Consider the following 17,251-nt stretch of genomic DNA (forward strand, 5'->3'; position numbering starts at 1 on the left):
TGAGTAATGTCGCCCCCTCCCCGGATTTGACAAGGATCAAGATAAGAGGAACAAAAGTTTTAAAAGGTCGTCCGTCATGAGTAGACAGTGTTCTAGGAGTCCAATCGGTGTAGCACTCATTTAATGATGTAAAGAGTGCTTGCCTGATGACAAAATGAAAGTCATAATACCTGCATGTAGCTCTGACACATTTTATCCATAGTCTGGTTTTAAGTTCACTTCAGTCATATTTTATTCATTTGATTTTTCAAAAAAAAAAAAAACCCTCATTTTTATGACTCATTTTGATGTGGAGTACAAGAAGAAGTTCAACTGAACATGAAATGCTTGAAGAAATAAAAAGAGGAGCAAACAAAGAGAATTCATGATCATCATTTATAGTTCATGGTCATTTTTCCTCATACTCATTCCAAGTACAGGTCTCTGGAAAGCAGAATTGACTGACAGAATGACAGAACAAACACAGAACAGTTGAAATGGAGACTTATTTGAGCTATTCTCCTCTGGTTTTGTGTCATCCCAAGCGCACACTGGACAATCTTATAATACCACTTGGAAAACACACACACACAGCAAGTTAATTTATCTTTATCACTGGCATCATCCATCATCATCATCATCATCATCATCAACACTCATATTCTAGGTCTTCATTCTCACTCATGTAAGTCAGGATTGAGCAGGAAGGCAGTGATTCTACCAGGATCCTTAAAAGAGAGCCACACAAGTTGTCACACATCTCCGCTATCAACAGCTTGTGCAGGTTTCAGGTTAGGCTGTTACTGGTCCAGGTTGGAATTTGTATAAAAACTATATAGGAACACATGTAAAAACAGGGAGAGATTCAAATTATTATCCAACTGAAAAAACAAAAACAAAATGCAGATGTCCTCATAAAATCTTCTATGTCTAGCAACACTTAATAACATTTATGTCTTCTTTTTGTCCTTTTTTTAAAGGTTTTATTCCAAAACGGCTGAGGAGCAGTTATAGTTTGCATCATCTATACAACAGGCTATAAAACACCACTTTGTCACAGTCCAGAAAGCACATATAGATGTGGTTGTATTGTATATAAACATATGTACTGTAATAAGATAATTTTGCGTGCATGGCTCCTGAATGATCACCGTTGAGACATCTGCGGGATTCTGAGCGAAGTCTCTCCTTTGAGTTCACACAATGTGAAAACGAAGGCCTCCAGATTTCTTCCTGGCACAACTCACATATTCTTTTAAACCAAAGTCTTCAAGAGAAGCTGCCATCTGTTCTCATCTTTGCACTGCAGCAGCCCTGCCTGCCAGGTAATAGTCTTTGCAGGCCATCTCTGCCTCTACCGTGAGGACTTTTGGCTGATTCCTCGTCTCTGGCTTAAACGTCATGTGATTGATTTTTTTTTTTTAATTCCTCTTCATCCTCTTCATAAATGTTTGGCATATTTTAATGTATGTATTTATTTATGCATTGTGCCATTTTACCTAGAAAAAGTCCCAGCAACACAAACACAGGCAATGGAAATGGAACGTTAAGTCTGCTATGCTGTCACTCCATTTGCAAAGTGCATCTGTGCTCCTCCAGAAACACGGGAGTTCGATCACATTATCGTGGCCAAAGAACAAGTCACAGATGGGTTAATGGTGTTTTGCTGACATGTTAGATATGTATTTAGTTCATTTTTAATTGTTGGCAGACCCATTTTTCCTCCAGTCTTTTAACCTCAGTACTTTCTGTCCAGTGTTTAAGACTGAAGAAAGTTTATTTTTTAATTTTTTTTATTTACCATGTTTTTTTTTCAGCTTTTCAGAGCATTGTCTTATGGGGGGGGAATGACTAAATAATGTTTGTATTTGTTGTTATATTACACAAGTCCTGATTTGTCTTTTTGATAAATGTTTACGTTGGCCTGACAAAGACCAGAGCTTTGACAATCACACATAGTACTCCTTGTCCTTGTTCTTCTTGTTCTTGCTCGAGGTTTTCGCTGTGTTGACCTGTTTCTCTTTGACCACGGTTCCGTTGGACTGTGCCGAGTTGCTGATGTAGTTACGACTCTCGTCTACATGGTAGGAGCCTTCGTCTCTGTTCCGGTATTTATACATAGCATAAAGCAGGATGAGAATGCACAGCGCCGCTGCTGCTACGATGCCGACCACCATCCCCGTAGTACTGCTCGACTCCCGGAAGACCTCCTGTGTTCCTGGGTAACCCTTTGGTCCAGCACCAGTGGGATTGGCTGCAAGACAAAAAAACAAGATTACTGCAAAAAAGCCATGTTTTATGTTTCATCATTACTTTGACCGTATTGGTGTAATGAATGAGAGCATGCATTTTTCTATCTGCATGTACAAATGAATATCCCAAATATAATAGACATCAAGACTGACGATTTTCAAAGTACATGCTGGCTTAAATGGCTTTCCCATCAAATAGAAAAGCGTGCAGTCAGACAATGAATAGAGCACAATAGAATGAAATGGCATATAATGGCAAAGATAAGGGGTCCCAGCGAATGTCTTTCTGCAGCGTGATCTGACACTTTAAGCGTTTAATATCCCATTGTGATGGCCAAAAGACTTCAAAACGACTCTGACTGTTAAATAAGACACAAATACCCCGAGCATATTTTAAAGGCAACACTTTACATGGTCACAAAATTACCAAAGAAGTTACAATGAAATGCAACCCTAAGAAGAACCTTCAAAAGAGCCAGGGATTTTTTGTAGACTTCAATATAGCACTTGACCTTTCTAACCTTCTCCTCTGCCTATAGAGGATGTCTAAATGTTATACTGGGAATATGGGAATTTTTTTACAAGCTACGATAACTAAGACAGGCGGCACTTCGCCCATAACAACAGTTGGATAAGTGGTTAAGTGAATGGATAGATGGATATATAAAAAAAAAGAGATTTTCTAAATTCAAAAGTAATACTGACAAGACGACTAATGTGTTAATCAATCGCAGGGAAGCTCACAACTCATTACATGCTTTACAGCATAGTCATGAATGAACAAGCCATACTTCCAACATTCAGCATTCATCCGAGCAGCATGACTGTCTCACAGTCTCTGAAAATAAATCTTTCAGAAAGAAACAATTCTTCAATTGAATCAGCAGATTTTTGCCAAAGGCTGTCTCGACTTCTTTGGTGGTGCTATTTTGAAAACATGTCAGTCCCCCCCTCCCCGATATCATTCAGTCCTCCTGGCACATCTCTCTGTGTGTTTTTGTAGCAGTCATCATTTCTGGTTAAGCCCCTCTTTGTTGCAATTGTGAAATCCAAACACTTAATGCTAACATTTGGAAATGAAAGCAATCTGTTTAGACTGGATCGGGAGAAAATATCTCAGGGATTTACAGCTGTGTTTAGATCGTAGTGATCTTGATGAGAAGATGTTAAGTTTCTGTTTTTATTTCCAGTGGACAAACTAACAATAACAGAAACAAACATAGATGTGTGGAGATGAAGGGCTCAAATGGCTCCTCTGTGTTGACTGGGCAGTTTTTTGGGGTTTTATTTTAGCAAGCTTTGCAGATTTTCCACTTTGTTGCTGCTTCTTGCAGCACTTATGAAATGATGCAGTGACTATGCTGTAACACACAGAATCATATGTGTTGATATAAGGGGCCAGTTTGTTACGTAATGCAAATGGTAAAGTAGTCAGTTCACATTTATTCCTACTGTAGGTTTTCATTGTCGCTATCGTATAACCTCGCATTTAAATGAAAAGTAGAAGTTTGCTTCACACTGATGTTTCTCTATGTTTATTTATGTCTTTTATTCATATTATACACGTCACTGTAACTATTAGATGAAGAGCTCACAATGCCATTTAAAGATGATATACTGATACTTTCTAATGAGAAGTAATTATACATTGAAACATTAGCGATGCTTATATTAGTTGCCATTTATGCTCACATGAACAGCAATGGCAATATTGATCAGAACATCACGGGATATTCAATTCTTTGGCAAGTACAATTCTTATAAAAGATTTAAACACAGTGGTCCCTCGCTATAACGCGGTTCACTTTTCGCGGCCTCGCTGTTTTGCGGATTTTTTTTGTGCAATTTTGCATGCTTCGTTTTTTTTTGTTGTTTTTTTTTTAACTTGTGTATTGTGTTCTGTGTCCTGATTGACACAGACACATCTGCGTCACATGGTTTGATCTTTGGTTTCATTCTGTAATACTGGACTTATTTTTCTACCAAGGTTTGAACTTTGAGAGTTTAAACAAGAGAGAAAAGTGTGAAAATGTTCATGCCTGTCTGAGAAAACTGTATAAAGTGTGTAGTGAGGGGGTTTTACAGTCTTAAAACATCTACAATAATTGTAAAAAATAAACTTGGCTACTTTGCGGATTTCACCTAGTGCGGGTTATTTTTAGAACGTAATTTTTAGAACGAATAAACGAGGGACCGCTGCATAATAAAGTCGAGAAAAGAGTTTGAAATTGGTCATACGTGTGCTGTCTTTCATGTCCTACTTTGTTGTCCTACTGTCTTCACTTATTTATTTTTTTATATTTTGGTTTAAGAAATAAAATGCATTCATTAGCTTTAATACAATCAAACCAACTTTAGAAAGAAATGTTATTCTAAAACAGAAACTGCAACACTGTGTCTTCATAATTTCAATCCTTCACAGAAATATTTCCACATAAGTAACTCTTCCTATTCAAGAATACAGCGCAGAGCAACGATTTTACATCAAAAGGAAAATAAAAAGGATAGCAGAGTTTTATTGTGTTGAAGTTTGTCATAATCACTTCTTCCTATCTTATCAGACCCTTATTTAATGACAATGTACTTCTGTGAGCATTAGCAAATAGGACACTGAAAAAGAATTCAGTGAAGGAGAAACCAATCGTACGCAGTAACTCTAAATAGGATTATTATCGATGCTGTTGGACAAGCCTAACAATAAAATGGGGGTTGGGGGGTGGATTTACTTTGCATTGACCTATCTGCAAACTATTCTTGTTCTTCTTCTACATATTTCTTTGACTATTGTTACACAGTGATGTCGGTCTTTTATAACACTGAAAGCATCCTACTACCAGGGATCCTCCTGTGAATATGAGAGTGATAGCACATCAGCAAACCCACTTCATTTTCTGAATGCTATCCAAGCTATAATACAGCTCTCCTTATGTCTCTGCTAGCTCTTATCATTGTTCTCTCTCTTGTGCCTTTACTCATTGTCGATGGCTTTGGAAATAAAGCACTTTTTGATTACTCCCATATCTCCTCTTGAGTGACAGTTGAATTCTCAGACAAACAATGACTTCGAATGGCGTTCTATTTGCTCGTGCTCAACCTCTATCAGGTATGTCTATTTTAGGAAAATATTGGACTAAAGGGCACAAAAAAGTGTAAACTGCAAAGGGCAAAAGTTCCCCAAGCTGTCTATCAGATGCAAAGATGCTGCTCCTCTTCATTGACATGTTTTCCAGCATGGTTAGACTGATCAGCGGCCCAAGTATGCTTCCAATGCTATCCGACATTCAAGGACAAGCAGAGAGTACCAATGGGGGATTGAATGTGACTGAGCGTTGCAACAGATTAGCTCTGCTTGTGACAAGCCCACTTATCCTTGCAGACAGGTGTGAAGAATGCTCTCGCCTTGTGGGCAAAAGCCACTGGTTGACACGGCTCGTCCCAAGCAAACCATCGCACGGGCATTAACGGTGAGTTACTTTCATATGTGCTATCTATCCTTTGTTCAGGGTCAAAAAAGTTGAAAGTGTAGATGACATAGCAGGTTGATGGAGGATAGAGGTCTTGATGTGGCACTCTAGAGTTTTATATGAGACCTCGGCTGGTTCGGGAGGGAGGCAGCCTCAGACTGCTACATCAGGAGTGAACCATGTGCCAAAAGTATCATGGCGCGCTGTTCTTCCTTGTGTGATCTAACACCTCCAGCTCTAGGCTTTGTTATTTCCTCTTGCCAGGATCTGTTGATTGGCTCCCCACAGGCTGAGCTCTCACAGCGACTTTACATTGGAAAGCTCTCAATTAACTGACCACAATCCGTCTTTCATCACTGAAAAAGTAAAATAAGTGGGTTAAATGAGCTACTCATTTACTTCAACATTAATGGAAATCTTTCTATGGAGGGCTACAACAGCCCCCCAAAAATGAAACTAAGTGGAAAAAAAAATAACTACATAAATGAATTAAAATGCCCCAAAGAAATAATAAAATAATTGTTGGCCTTCATTTTTTGGGATCGGGACATACAGCCCATAATTCTCCTTTAATTTGCTTATATAAAAATTATAATATGAAGAAAAATGCTAGCTTAAATTCCCCCTCACCCTCCATGACTGTGGTATGTTTGTGTTCCTAAATTCTGGGTGCTCTGCGCAGTATTTAAAATTTACTAGGACTCTTCTGATCTGTTGGCGCCACTCTTACAGCTCGTAAGAACTCAATACTTTTATGGTGCAGAGAGCTGACCAGTCAAAGGTTAGCACTAAATTTAGCACAGTGCTGACACAACCATGTTTTGTCTAAAGCTATTAGCATTTACAGTAGCTCTTTATTTCACCTTTAGTCTCAGCACTGTCTATCAAATAGCCACCTGATGGGATCTTACACAGTCTACTAGACTGCCTTTAACACAGTGATGCAGCTCATTTGTTACCCATGTGCCTGACTGTGCCCCTGCCCTACAGTGCGCCTGAACTCAAGTGGAGTTCAGATAAAGTAATGTCCCAGACCCAAGGCCATTGAGAAAACCCCAAAAGGACCTCAGTCAAAATGCATCTGCCTGTCTGTTCATTAGCACTCCATCATCTCAGAATGAAGGCACATAAACTGAGAAAGAAATAGCAACTGAAACAAGTGTTTAAAATGATGGCTGCTCTTATGAGCTCTACTCGAGCGCACCCAAGGGTAAAATTAGACATGGGGAAAATGACCTTAAAGTGTGTCTAGCTTCATGGCAGCATTGCAGGGGTGTGCTTGTGAAGCGATGGAGGTAAACTCAGGGGGGTTAACTTTTGAAGGATTGCAGTTGGGTAAAAGCTGCCAGAATAACTCTCTCCTCTACGTCTCATCCCAGAGCAAGACCATCATATAGTCTTTGCTGTTTTATTTACAAGGACAACAGTTAATGTTCTAGTTATTTAGTCACAAATCATTCGCTTTCACCAGAGAGTTCTCGAGAGGAGATGCACAAAAAAGTAAATAAATAAAATAAAAACTGAACAAAGAAGCAAAGATTTTATATGTGACCTTGATACATGAGTTTTAGTGGAAGAAAAGAAACAGCCTGGCTATTAACACTTTGCCGTGCAGTGTTAATAAACAGTGCAAAGCGACTTTGAAGACTTTGATGCTTTTCTTTCTTCGGGCTTTATTTGATTGCATCTCTTCTCTTAATTCTGCCTGCATCCTTCAGTATGGATATATGAGCTTGCCTCTTGAAGATATTAGCACTGACGCATAGGAAAATGTCATTTAAAAGCCGGAGAAATGCCTGATGTGATTCTACTTCTCTTTGCCTGACTTCTTTGTGCCACATGCGCTCAAGGAGAGAAATGGGATCAGAGATTTTGCACTGTCAGGTGGGATTTGAATAAATGGTCCTCTTCAAAGACTATTTTTCCTCATTTGTCTCCAGCGAAAGGGTTCATTTGTTTGGTAATTTGCAACAGGGCAGGCTGATGGGGGCCATAGATGAAGGAAAAGCACAGCAGGGGGTGGGTTTACTTCAGGTGTCTGTAAGACTTGTTGAGAGGTAATGGAGCAACCAAGATTATTCAGAATATATTGAACAGACAGGCCGGGCTTGACCTTTCATTAGCTTTTGTTGCTAATGGCTTTAAAGGGTTGTGCAGGGTAGACAAGGATAAAGCTTTTTTTCTAAGCGGATGCACAATGGCAAGGCTGTGTTAATGCTCCAATGGAAATGAATCAAAGAATGAAGTAATTTTTATTTTTTATCAAGAAACTAGCGAAAAGAGATTTTGTGTAAACTTGGCCATCCGCAAACTGCAACAGCTGACAACATGAGCAACACATCATGCATCGTTGAGGGCTTAGGGAGGTGTGGCTGCAGGTTTGCCTTCAGATCAACCAGGCTTACAGCTATTGGCATGCTCAGTGACACAGTGCTGTTATTCAGCCAGATTAGTGTTATACCATCTTCTTACTTCACATATCCAGCTATAATCATGAGCTGTCAGAGTTGTCATATAGCCGGGGATCATTTTGCAGACAGGTCACTGTATCAACTGCAGCAGAGCCAAAACATTTATTAAATCCCTCTTGCCTCTTTAATTATCGGAGTGTCCTCAAGAAGTGATGCAAGCCACCCTGTACTTGTGACATGCTGGCAGTATACCTCATGACAGCTTGCATATATGAGTCTGAAGTGGCTCTGCGCACGCTGATGGTGGATGATGAACTGAGAGCTGAGTGAGCATGAAATGAAGTGAGAATTATTAAAAAGGTGTTTGATTTAACCCCACTAAAAGGTATGATGCAGTTTAAGCCTTTGCCAAGAGGGATTCCACTAAAAAGGCAAGATGAAAGAAGACGACTAAGCTTACTCAGCTTTAATGTCACAAGTCTGGAGTTCATCTCTTGATTAGAGAGGTAGAGTTCTATAGTGTCAGGCTATGAGGTCTCGGGCTCTATACCTACTTACTTATGGCTCTATAGCTAGGTAACATTGTGTCATTGTGTTCATACCTGTATTTTGTTTCATGATGATAACACAAACAGTTTTAAATATGTAGACACAAGCTGCTATGACAACTGTGTGCACAAAAACTGTGATTAACCACATTGTTGGACAGAAGAGTTCATTCTCACTAGCCACACCCAGGACTGATAACTGTCAGATCTGCTGAATCACGAAATCATTTAAACAATAGTGAGATGGGCTGAAAGATCTCAAAAAGCAACTCACTTCCCAGGAGTGGGAAGGTTCACCTACCTGCCAAAATTACCTAGCAAAATTACTGCTGGAGCACATTGATGTCATAAAAGAACGCAGGCCTGACACTTCAATTAAGGTCAGAGTTCATGATTCAACAATATGAACAAGACTAGGCAAAAAATGAAATCCATGGGAGAGATTCAAGGTGAAAACCACTGCTGACTAAAAAAGGACACAAAGGCTCATTTGCCAAAAATTTTTTGGCAAAATATTCTGTAGAGTGGCGAGACAAAAGCTCAACTATTTGGACGGTTTACTTCCTGCTACACCTGCTATAAACAAGAACACCAGTCAAACGTGGCATTAGGGTACTTTTCCCATTAATGAATCAAATCATGTAAAAACTGCATTTTGTATTTACTTGGGTTATCTGTGTTATCTTTCGAATGTTCAAAAATCTCTGAAGATCTTAAACTTGAAATAAGAAATTAGGAAGTGGAGGAAAAACTTTTTTCAGAAAACTGTCCATATGTTTTACTAGAGACTATTTCTTATCCCCACAACAACTTAATGACCACCTTTAGTCAGATTAAGTGATACAGTTGTTAGACAGCAGGTCAACAAAAATATCAAATGCATGTAAAGATGAGATAATCTTTACAAGCATTTTCCAGACTGGTACATTTTTTATTAATATTTGTAATGTCTTAGTTGCTTTTACTATTTCGATAACTGGCCTTTAACTGAGCAACTTTTCTTTTCTTGGTTAGCAAAGTCTTTCATGCCCTACTTAGACTCATAAACAGACACAATGTGTTATCATCAATGTCAGCACACCAGAAAGATGAACGGTGAAAAAAAATAAAAGTAATTGAAAATATAAATACGGTGGGATCAGTAAAGAGAAAGACTGACAGTAAGTGTGAAATCCTGTTTTCTCTCAGAACACACTTCATTTAAAATAGGATGTAGAGAGAAGACTTGAATGGCATAATCCGCAGTGAAAGAGTGCAAGAAAAACAAAAATGGCAAAATTCCATAAGGCTGTCTGCAGAAAGTAGCAGACTATAGGAAAATAACAGCAACATGTTGGCAAAAAGAGTAGACGTGATGCTTGAAGGTCATCGGCGTTGTTCCCGGCTGTGAGCTACGACCACGTTCAATAGGCCTCCGGTTTTGAAAAAAGGCCTTTTTTTTCCATTAGTTAAACCATCTCTGCTAGTGGCAGTCTGGCATGCAAGGTGCATGACACTGTATTCAGCAAAGGGAGAAATGAACACACACAGAGTTCCAGCTGGGTATGATTGAATAACCTATTAAATGTGGGCAGTGACCTCTTAAGCCAGCACAGTGCTCTTAATGTTTCATTAATCTCACAGCTACTTTTAAAACAATAATTTACTCTAATTTTTTTCCTCCTGTCTGGGTGCATTCCAGTCATTGCCATGGGGTTAAAGAGAGTATTCATTTACCGTTTGATTTATTGGTTTACTCTATGTATTGTTTCCCCAACCATAAATTAAATCTATTACAACAAAATGTCAAACACATTAGCAGCCGCTAATGTCACTGCAGAATGCTTGAGGATAAAAAAAAAAAAAGATGAGCACGCATAGAGAGAAGAGGAAACTAGAGATGATTAACCTTAACCTGCCTATGGGCAATGTGCAGAAAAAGGCTATTTCTAGCAGAGAATAAAAGCACTCAAAGATTATGTGTGAAAAGCAAAGGTCTGCACATACCACAAGTCTCACTGAGGCTGATGGTATGAACCTAGATAATGTTGGGGGGGGGGGGGGGCTTTTCTCTTTCATACAAATCACATTTTACATGATTGCATGTTGCATAATTAATGACGGTATAATGGTGGAAAAATAAAGGTGCACGGGTTTAAAAGATAAACATCCAGCTGAGGCGTCGAGTGTTTGGATATATCCGTCTATATCCGTCTACTTTTGTGCACTCTCTCAAAAGAAAGGAAAAAAAACCATTAGAAGTCAGGGATCAGAGAATCCAAACTTCAGAGGAAACATTGTATATTCTGTCAGGTGTAAGAGAAACTTCCTCATGTTTTCCTCCATCATTTATTCATTATGAGGTATGGAGGGGGGGCTTTGTTCTCAAGTAATAATTAAGGGAGTCAATTTCAAAGCTGGTATTGATTTCTATGGGCCACTAAGGAATAGTTAGATTTTATTGGGTCGTACGCTTAAAGCTGCATGAAGAAAACAGCCAATTGTAGCTTAATATGAAACAGCTATTTTGTGTAATAATAAACATACTTTGGGAAGTATAATGCTACATTTGACAGCCAGTTAGCTTAGGTTCAGATTGGAAACAGAAGAATAATCTAAAATTGAAACAAAGTATTTTCTTACCAACAAGCTAGATGTTTCCACCTGCTTTTACGTTAGGGTACAACGGCTTGCTGCGAGCATTATCTTCATTATTTACTGTGCTGACATAGAACACAGACTTATGTTATAATCTGGCTCTATTATAAGTGCAGTAAACCTATTTAATTTGAAATTAGGATTAATCCTCACACCCCTTTACTTAAAAAATATATTTTAAATGCTACATGTCAAACATTTTACATTATCAATTTCTCAACATGCATGTCTCCAATTCAAAAAAAGTTGGATTAATGTAAAAAAAAAAAAAAAAAAGCCAGTAGGTAATGACGTGAAGAGAGGTTATTTTGGATTTGATGGCAGTCTCATTTTGTCTGATTCAAGATTCCAGCTGCTCAACAGTCCTGGATCTTCTTTGCTGAATTTTTCATTTCATGATATGCCAAATGTTTTAAAATGATGAAAGATCTGGGCTGCAGGCAGGACAGTCCAGCTGCTGGACTCTTCTGCTGTGAAGCCACGCTGTTGTAATAGATGCAGTATATAGTCTGAGAATCCACTTGATAAAATATGTAACGCCTTCCTTGAATAAGACATGGTCTGAATGGGAGCATATATTGACAGACATGCATGTCTCTAAAAACTGTATTGTTAAGTCTTTTCCAGATGTGCAAGCAGACCCGGATTTCTGGATGGTGTTCATATATGACTTCTTTTCTGTATGACGAAGCTTTAACCTGTGTTTATGGATAGCACAAACAACTGTGTTTAACAATGGCGAACAACGATTTATGGATTTGTTCCTAAACCCACGCATTGATTTCTGTGACAAAATCATGTCGATTTTTAATGCGGTGCTTGAGGGACTGAAGATCATGGGCATCCAATGTTCATGGTCGGCTTTAACTCTTAGTTTTAATTATTTACTTTACCGATGTATATTATTCAGAATTATTATTATTGTAGGTATTGGTTTTTATAGATTGGAGAAAATCTGCCTCCTTAAGAAAGCCAATCATGTTACTGACCTGTTGACAAAAAATCTAATTAACTACAAAATTTTTCTCCAGCTGTTTTTTTACTACTCAAGAGAACATTTCCAGCCTTTTGTTGGCCCCCCAGCCCCGCTCACTTGAGATATCTAGCTGCCATCAAATTCAAAATGAGCTAATATTTCTCATAAAGACGGAAGATTTCTCACTTTAACCATTCAATATGTTTCCCATACCCTATTGTGAATAAAATATGGGTTTATCAGATTTGCAAATCATTGCATTCAGTTTTTATTACATTTTACACAGTGCACAAACTTTGCTTTACTTGCTTTCAACCAAAAGGTGGTACGGGTAAAACAATCCTATCAAATCTGGTAACAAGAATTTAACTCATTTTAAACAGCTGCTAATTTTAATCATGGATTGTTCTCTCAGAGGAGGAAAAATGAGGAAAAAAGGCAGCTCCGGCATGTAATCATGCAACCTTGGATATGGGTCACTCTGCAGCAGCTGCCCTCCATCAACAGCCTGCATGGTGCCAATGAACTGGAGCTGGTAGGTAAGAGACATCCGTTTCATCTGACTTCATGTAGCTCAGCAACAACCTCTTTCATTAACTTTCACCATGAAAACTTGGTGCAGAATAATCAGTGGCAGCTTTCTACGCTGTTCAAGAGAATATTTTCCCACCTGCATCTGTGTTTTCAGCAAATAATTAAAACCCTTTGTGTCAGTCTTTAAAAGATTTTCTCGCAAGAAATGAAGGAAATTTTTGCTAAACGTCAGCATTCACACAATATTTACATATGAGAGAATTGGATTTTTTATCTTTATGGATAGTTTTGTTACTTTTCTTTCTAAGAAGTCGGAAAAACAGGTATCACATAAACAGATGGATTACGCTGACATTCAGCTGTGTGAGACTGGCTGCCCAGTACAAGCATGGTCCCAAAGCATCCTCCTATTACAGATCAGATGAGCTGCAGCATCACGGGCTTGTGTATTCCTCTGTGGTTTCAAGAAGCAGGGGGGAGGATTCAATTTGGTGCAGTATGATCTAATCCGAGTCCTGCTGGGCGATAAGCTCTGCTGGTAGCGATGGCTTTCCATGGTTTCCGGAAGTAAGAGTAATAAAGCTCGGCAATAAGTAAGTTTACCTGATTCATGTCATTCAACAACTGACAGAGACTGCTGTGGGACAAGACTCCAGTAAGATGCGGGATGATCTAGAGCTGACCTTGGACCACAGATAGCTTGCAGATAGCATGTTTTTCAAAGCTCGACCTCTGTAGATCACTTATACACCAACATTATCCTGCTGTATGCATACATGCGCTGTGAAGACAGAGAGATATCAAATGTATGCGCATCTGGCCACTCCTTTGGAGATGCCAGACAGAAGAGGCTGTCAAGGTGTTGCATGAAAAATGATATATTATTGGCGTCATTAAAAGGAGCTGGCTGAACAGTAATATGAGTAAGTAGCACTTTATCAGCAACAGTGTATCCAGTTCTTTATGCACAGCAGCCCTGTCGGAGATGTGGCATGTGCTTGGCAGAGCGTGTGAATTGTTCTGAATGTAGATATTAATCAGGATACGGTGTTAGACAGCTGCCACCCTGGGAGCCCACAGCTCTGGTGTCAAATCCCCTTCAGTGATCACAGAAGAAGAGGGATACTCTGCACTGGGAGGGTGTGTCCCTAAGCATCACACAGTATGCAATTGATGTTTTGGCAGATGCCCTTGTCACAGAATATCATAATGCGAGTGTGAATCAGTACACAGCTCAATCTCCTGTGTATTTTTTCAGAAGCAGCAGATACAGTGTTCCCTGGAAGGACCTGCTGTGATGCTGCCCAATCGGAATATCGCTCTGATGTATTGCAGGAGAAAAGCGAGGTAAAAGTTAATCTCGCTAGTAGAAAACCAAAGGAACAGGAAGAGGGACAGACTAGAAAAGTTGATAGTCTTTGCTGTGGGGCACACATTAATTTAGTGGACGTTTTATGACCACATTCTGATCGATAGCACATTTAGATGGAGCGTGGGGCCTTGGGTCTGGACTTAATTGTTCTCTGTGCTTCTCATCACTTCAGAATGCATTTAAAAAATCTTTCCATTCAAAGGTTACGCTTAATTGCCCTCCATGTGTGGCGAGGTAAGAGATTAAGGGAGCAAACACATTTATAATATTTGTCTGAGTAAAGTTTGGGAGGAGCATTTTCAATTTCAGGGAGAACAATAAGTGGTACCTTTTTTTTATGATTATTGTTGTACACTTATCGGGGCTCTTCAACACACACGGTCAGAACCCAAAGCTAAAATGTGTTTGTTTATTTTATGAAGAGCAACACATGACATGTGCCTCAATCACAAACTCCGAGGGTGGTTATGTGCAGCCATTGTGAGCAATACTGCATGAGAAACAACAGGATGAACTCCCACTGCCCACTGTAGAATTTAATTAACAACAGTGGGGACTCTTTGCACCTGTAAAAATCAGCCTTCCCCAACTCTCTGGGTTTACCCTCTTTGATTTCACGTGCTGGAGCCCTGCAGGTCTGATAATCACAACTGTGTGCGTGTGTGTGGCCTTTTTTGTTTTTGCTTTTTGAGTTTATTAACAGATGCCGTGAGCCGATGAAGAAATTAAATGAAAGCACAGTAACAGCGGCTGGTTTGACGCAAAAAGGCAGTGTTTTATTTGGGCACGAGGTTCTTTGAGAGCATTGTTCCGAACATTTAATTTAGGTGGGTTAATGTTGATGGATGGAAGTCGTGGAGCAACAATTATCAGGCTTTTGAATCAATTAAAAAAAAAAACCACACAGATCAGGACACGATGAAGCACAATCGTCAAACAAACAAACAAGCAAACAAAACCCACACAAAAACAGCAACAACTGAAAAAACTTAAACAAGTTCTAAGTAATAGTGCCAGATGATCCTCCATTCATTCTGACTAAATCTACTGAGTGTAACAAATAAATGTGAATGTGTCCTACCAAACTTGTAGCAAAAAACAAACAAATAGCATCTCTTTCTCAAAATGTTTAATCTTCCAAGGTCAGACAGTGATAGATCTCTACCCTGAATCTATTCAAATAAGCTAGTTACATTAAAATGCCTTAAAACATTAATCAGCATGAATAAAAACCAGTAATTTTACTGCATTTATAATTTAGATTCCAACAAACTACTGAAAGAGCTACTGTATAGAAATGGAGCTGCCCGACCCAACAGACTGCCTGCAGCTTGCTGTATCACGCAGTCAGCCTCTGAGAAGTGTTTAAGCTTTAACTAAACTCCAATCTTCTCATTTAAACACTACGCATTAGCCTCGAGTGCCCTGGTGGGGGTGAACTGTTACACACAAAGACACACTGACACACCCAGAGAAAAGTAGAATAAAAAAAAGAGATGACTAACCTAACCCACCTGAGCTCGGCTCACAGGGATCAATGTCCTCGTCATCGCTTGGACACTCGGCTGATGCCACCAGCAAGTCGTCAGTTGTCTGAAAAGAGAGAATTACACAGAGGAGTGGTGAGGGCACGGAATACTTAGCTGCATCTATGGGCTGAGAGGACTCCCACTCAAGTTAGGTTAGGTTAAAGAGAGCCAGGCAGTTGAGATGTGAATACAAGTGGCTAAACTTTTGGACTGGTGAAATCATCTGTCAACACAGGCACGAGCTCCCCGGCGCTGTAGCAGATGCTACGCTGCTTTCCAGGAAGCGCTGTCTTTACATAAATGAGATCAGATTATTGGGGAACAGTGGGGGCTGAAGTTCACGGCACAACTGTCGACTCACATGCTCAATTTGCTTTTCATTGTGTAGCTTTGCATAGCACTTCAAGCGATTGCTGAGAGCCATCACAAAACACCTCTGACATTTAGAGGACAACCAGCCATGAAAGCTTAAAAAACAAAAAGGACATAGGAAAACAGCTCAACACAGGCTTAAATCAATATTTTCTTCTTCTTTCTTTCAAAGCAATTCAGTATCTCTTTTTACAAAATAAGGATCCAAAATAAACCAAATCGTGGCATCTGCTGCCACATCGACTCTTATATCAAATCCATTTCAGACTGCTTTCAGCGCACTTCCTCACCTGCCAAACACGATACATTTTACCGTCCAGGAAAATGGGAAAGGGCAAACAATAGACCAGAAAAAAAGTACACTGTAAAACATTATACTGCAATGTTCTTTTATAGTCTTGCTTCAGGCCATTTGATCAGCTCGGCGTTAAAGGTCATTTCATTTAGGCATGGCGGCGTCTTCAGGGCCAGGTTAGATTTTTTTCTTTGTGGTGTGCCGCTAAGCAGAAAAACCTTCTCTTTTATATGTGGCATTACATCCTCACTTATCCTTTTTGGACTAATAATTTTAAGCCTTTAAGTGTACTTCCTAACAAGCCTTACTTTGTTCATACTGCAGGGGTTTGCATGTGTGACGGTGACAAACCAGACAAAGGAAAAAAAATGGGCAAGGAATGAATCAGGGTCCTAAAAATGAAGACAGACTTTGGCTTTTATCAAATTTGCTCTCTTATTTCACCGATGTTCTAATGCACATTCAAAATATTTCGGCAAGTTGGATTAGTATCGACTCATGTTAAGGAAATTAAAGGTGATGTCATTTTGCTTAACATCCATTTGGCCGCGCATAATGTGATTCTATTGCGACTGTAACATCGTTTTGACATTCTGAACATGGACCAACATCATCTTTACATAATAGACCCGGAAATGATAGATCAAACCCATTAAGGAAGTTGTGGCGGAGGGCTGCTTTTGGTGCATCTGTGTTGGGTGAGGCCCGGGGAAGCCGTCCAAATGTAAATTTAATTTGCTGCGCATGAGGCTGATATACAGTGTCGGCCATCCAGATGGCAAAACCGCCGGATCCTGGAGTGCCACATCCATCACTTCAGCCTTGTGATTTGTTTTTCCTGGCGGGAGATCTTGACACTCTGCACTCACTGGCAGAGGTACG

At 39.5% G+C, this 17,251-nt stretch overlaps 1 protein-coding gene across 18 annotated transcripts in view; it reads right to left on the reverse strand.

Annotated features, from left to right (window-relative positions):
- Nucleotides 1-361: 361 nt before the first annotated feature.
- LOC309720212 (neurexin-1a-like) overlaps nucleotides 362-17,251 on the reverse strand; it is a 256,636-nt gene continuing 239,746 nt past the window's right edge. For 13 of the 18 annotated variants that reach the window (XM_082556897.1, XM_082556904.1, XM_082556900.1 and 10 more), the window contains 2 exons: nucleotides 15,679-15,766; nucleotides 362-2,233 (listed from right to left, as the gene is read on the reverse strand). In XM_082556897.1, coding sequence (XP_082413023.1) covers nucleotides 1,929-2,233; nucleotides 15,679-15,766 — 393 coding nt within the window. In that variant the 3' untranslated portion in view covers nucleotides 362-1,928. The remainder of the gene's footprint in view (nucleotides 2,234-15,678; nucleotides 15,767-17,251) is intronic. The other 5 variants (XM_082556890.1, XM_082556887.1, XM_082556899.1 and 2 more) reach the window with 1 other exon arrangement.

Source organism: Aulonocara stuartgranti (assembly GCF_965226115.1).
Source record: "Aulonocara stuartgranti genome assembly, chromosome: 13".
Taxonomy (NCBI): Eukaryota; Metazoa; Chordata; class Actinopteri; order Cichliformes; family Cichlidae; genus Aulonocara; species Aulonocara stuartgranti.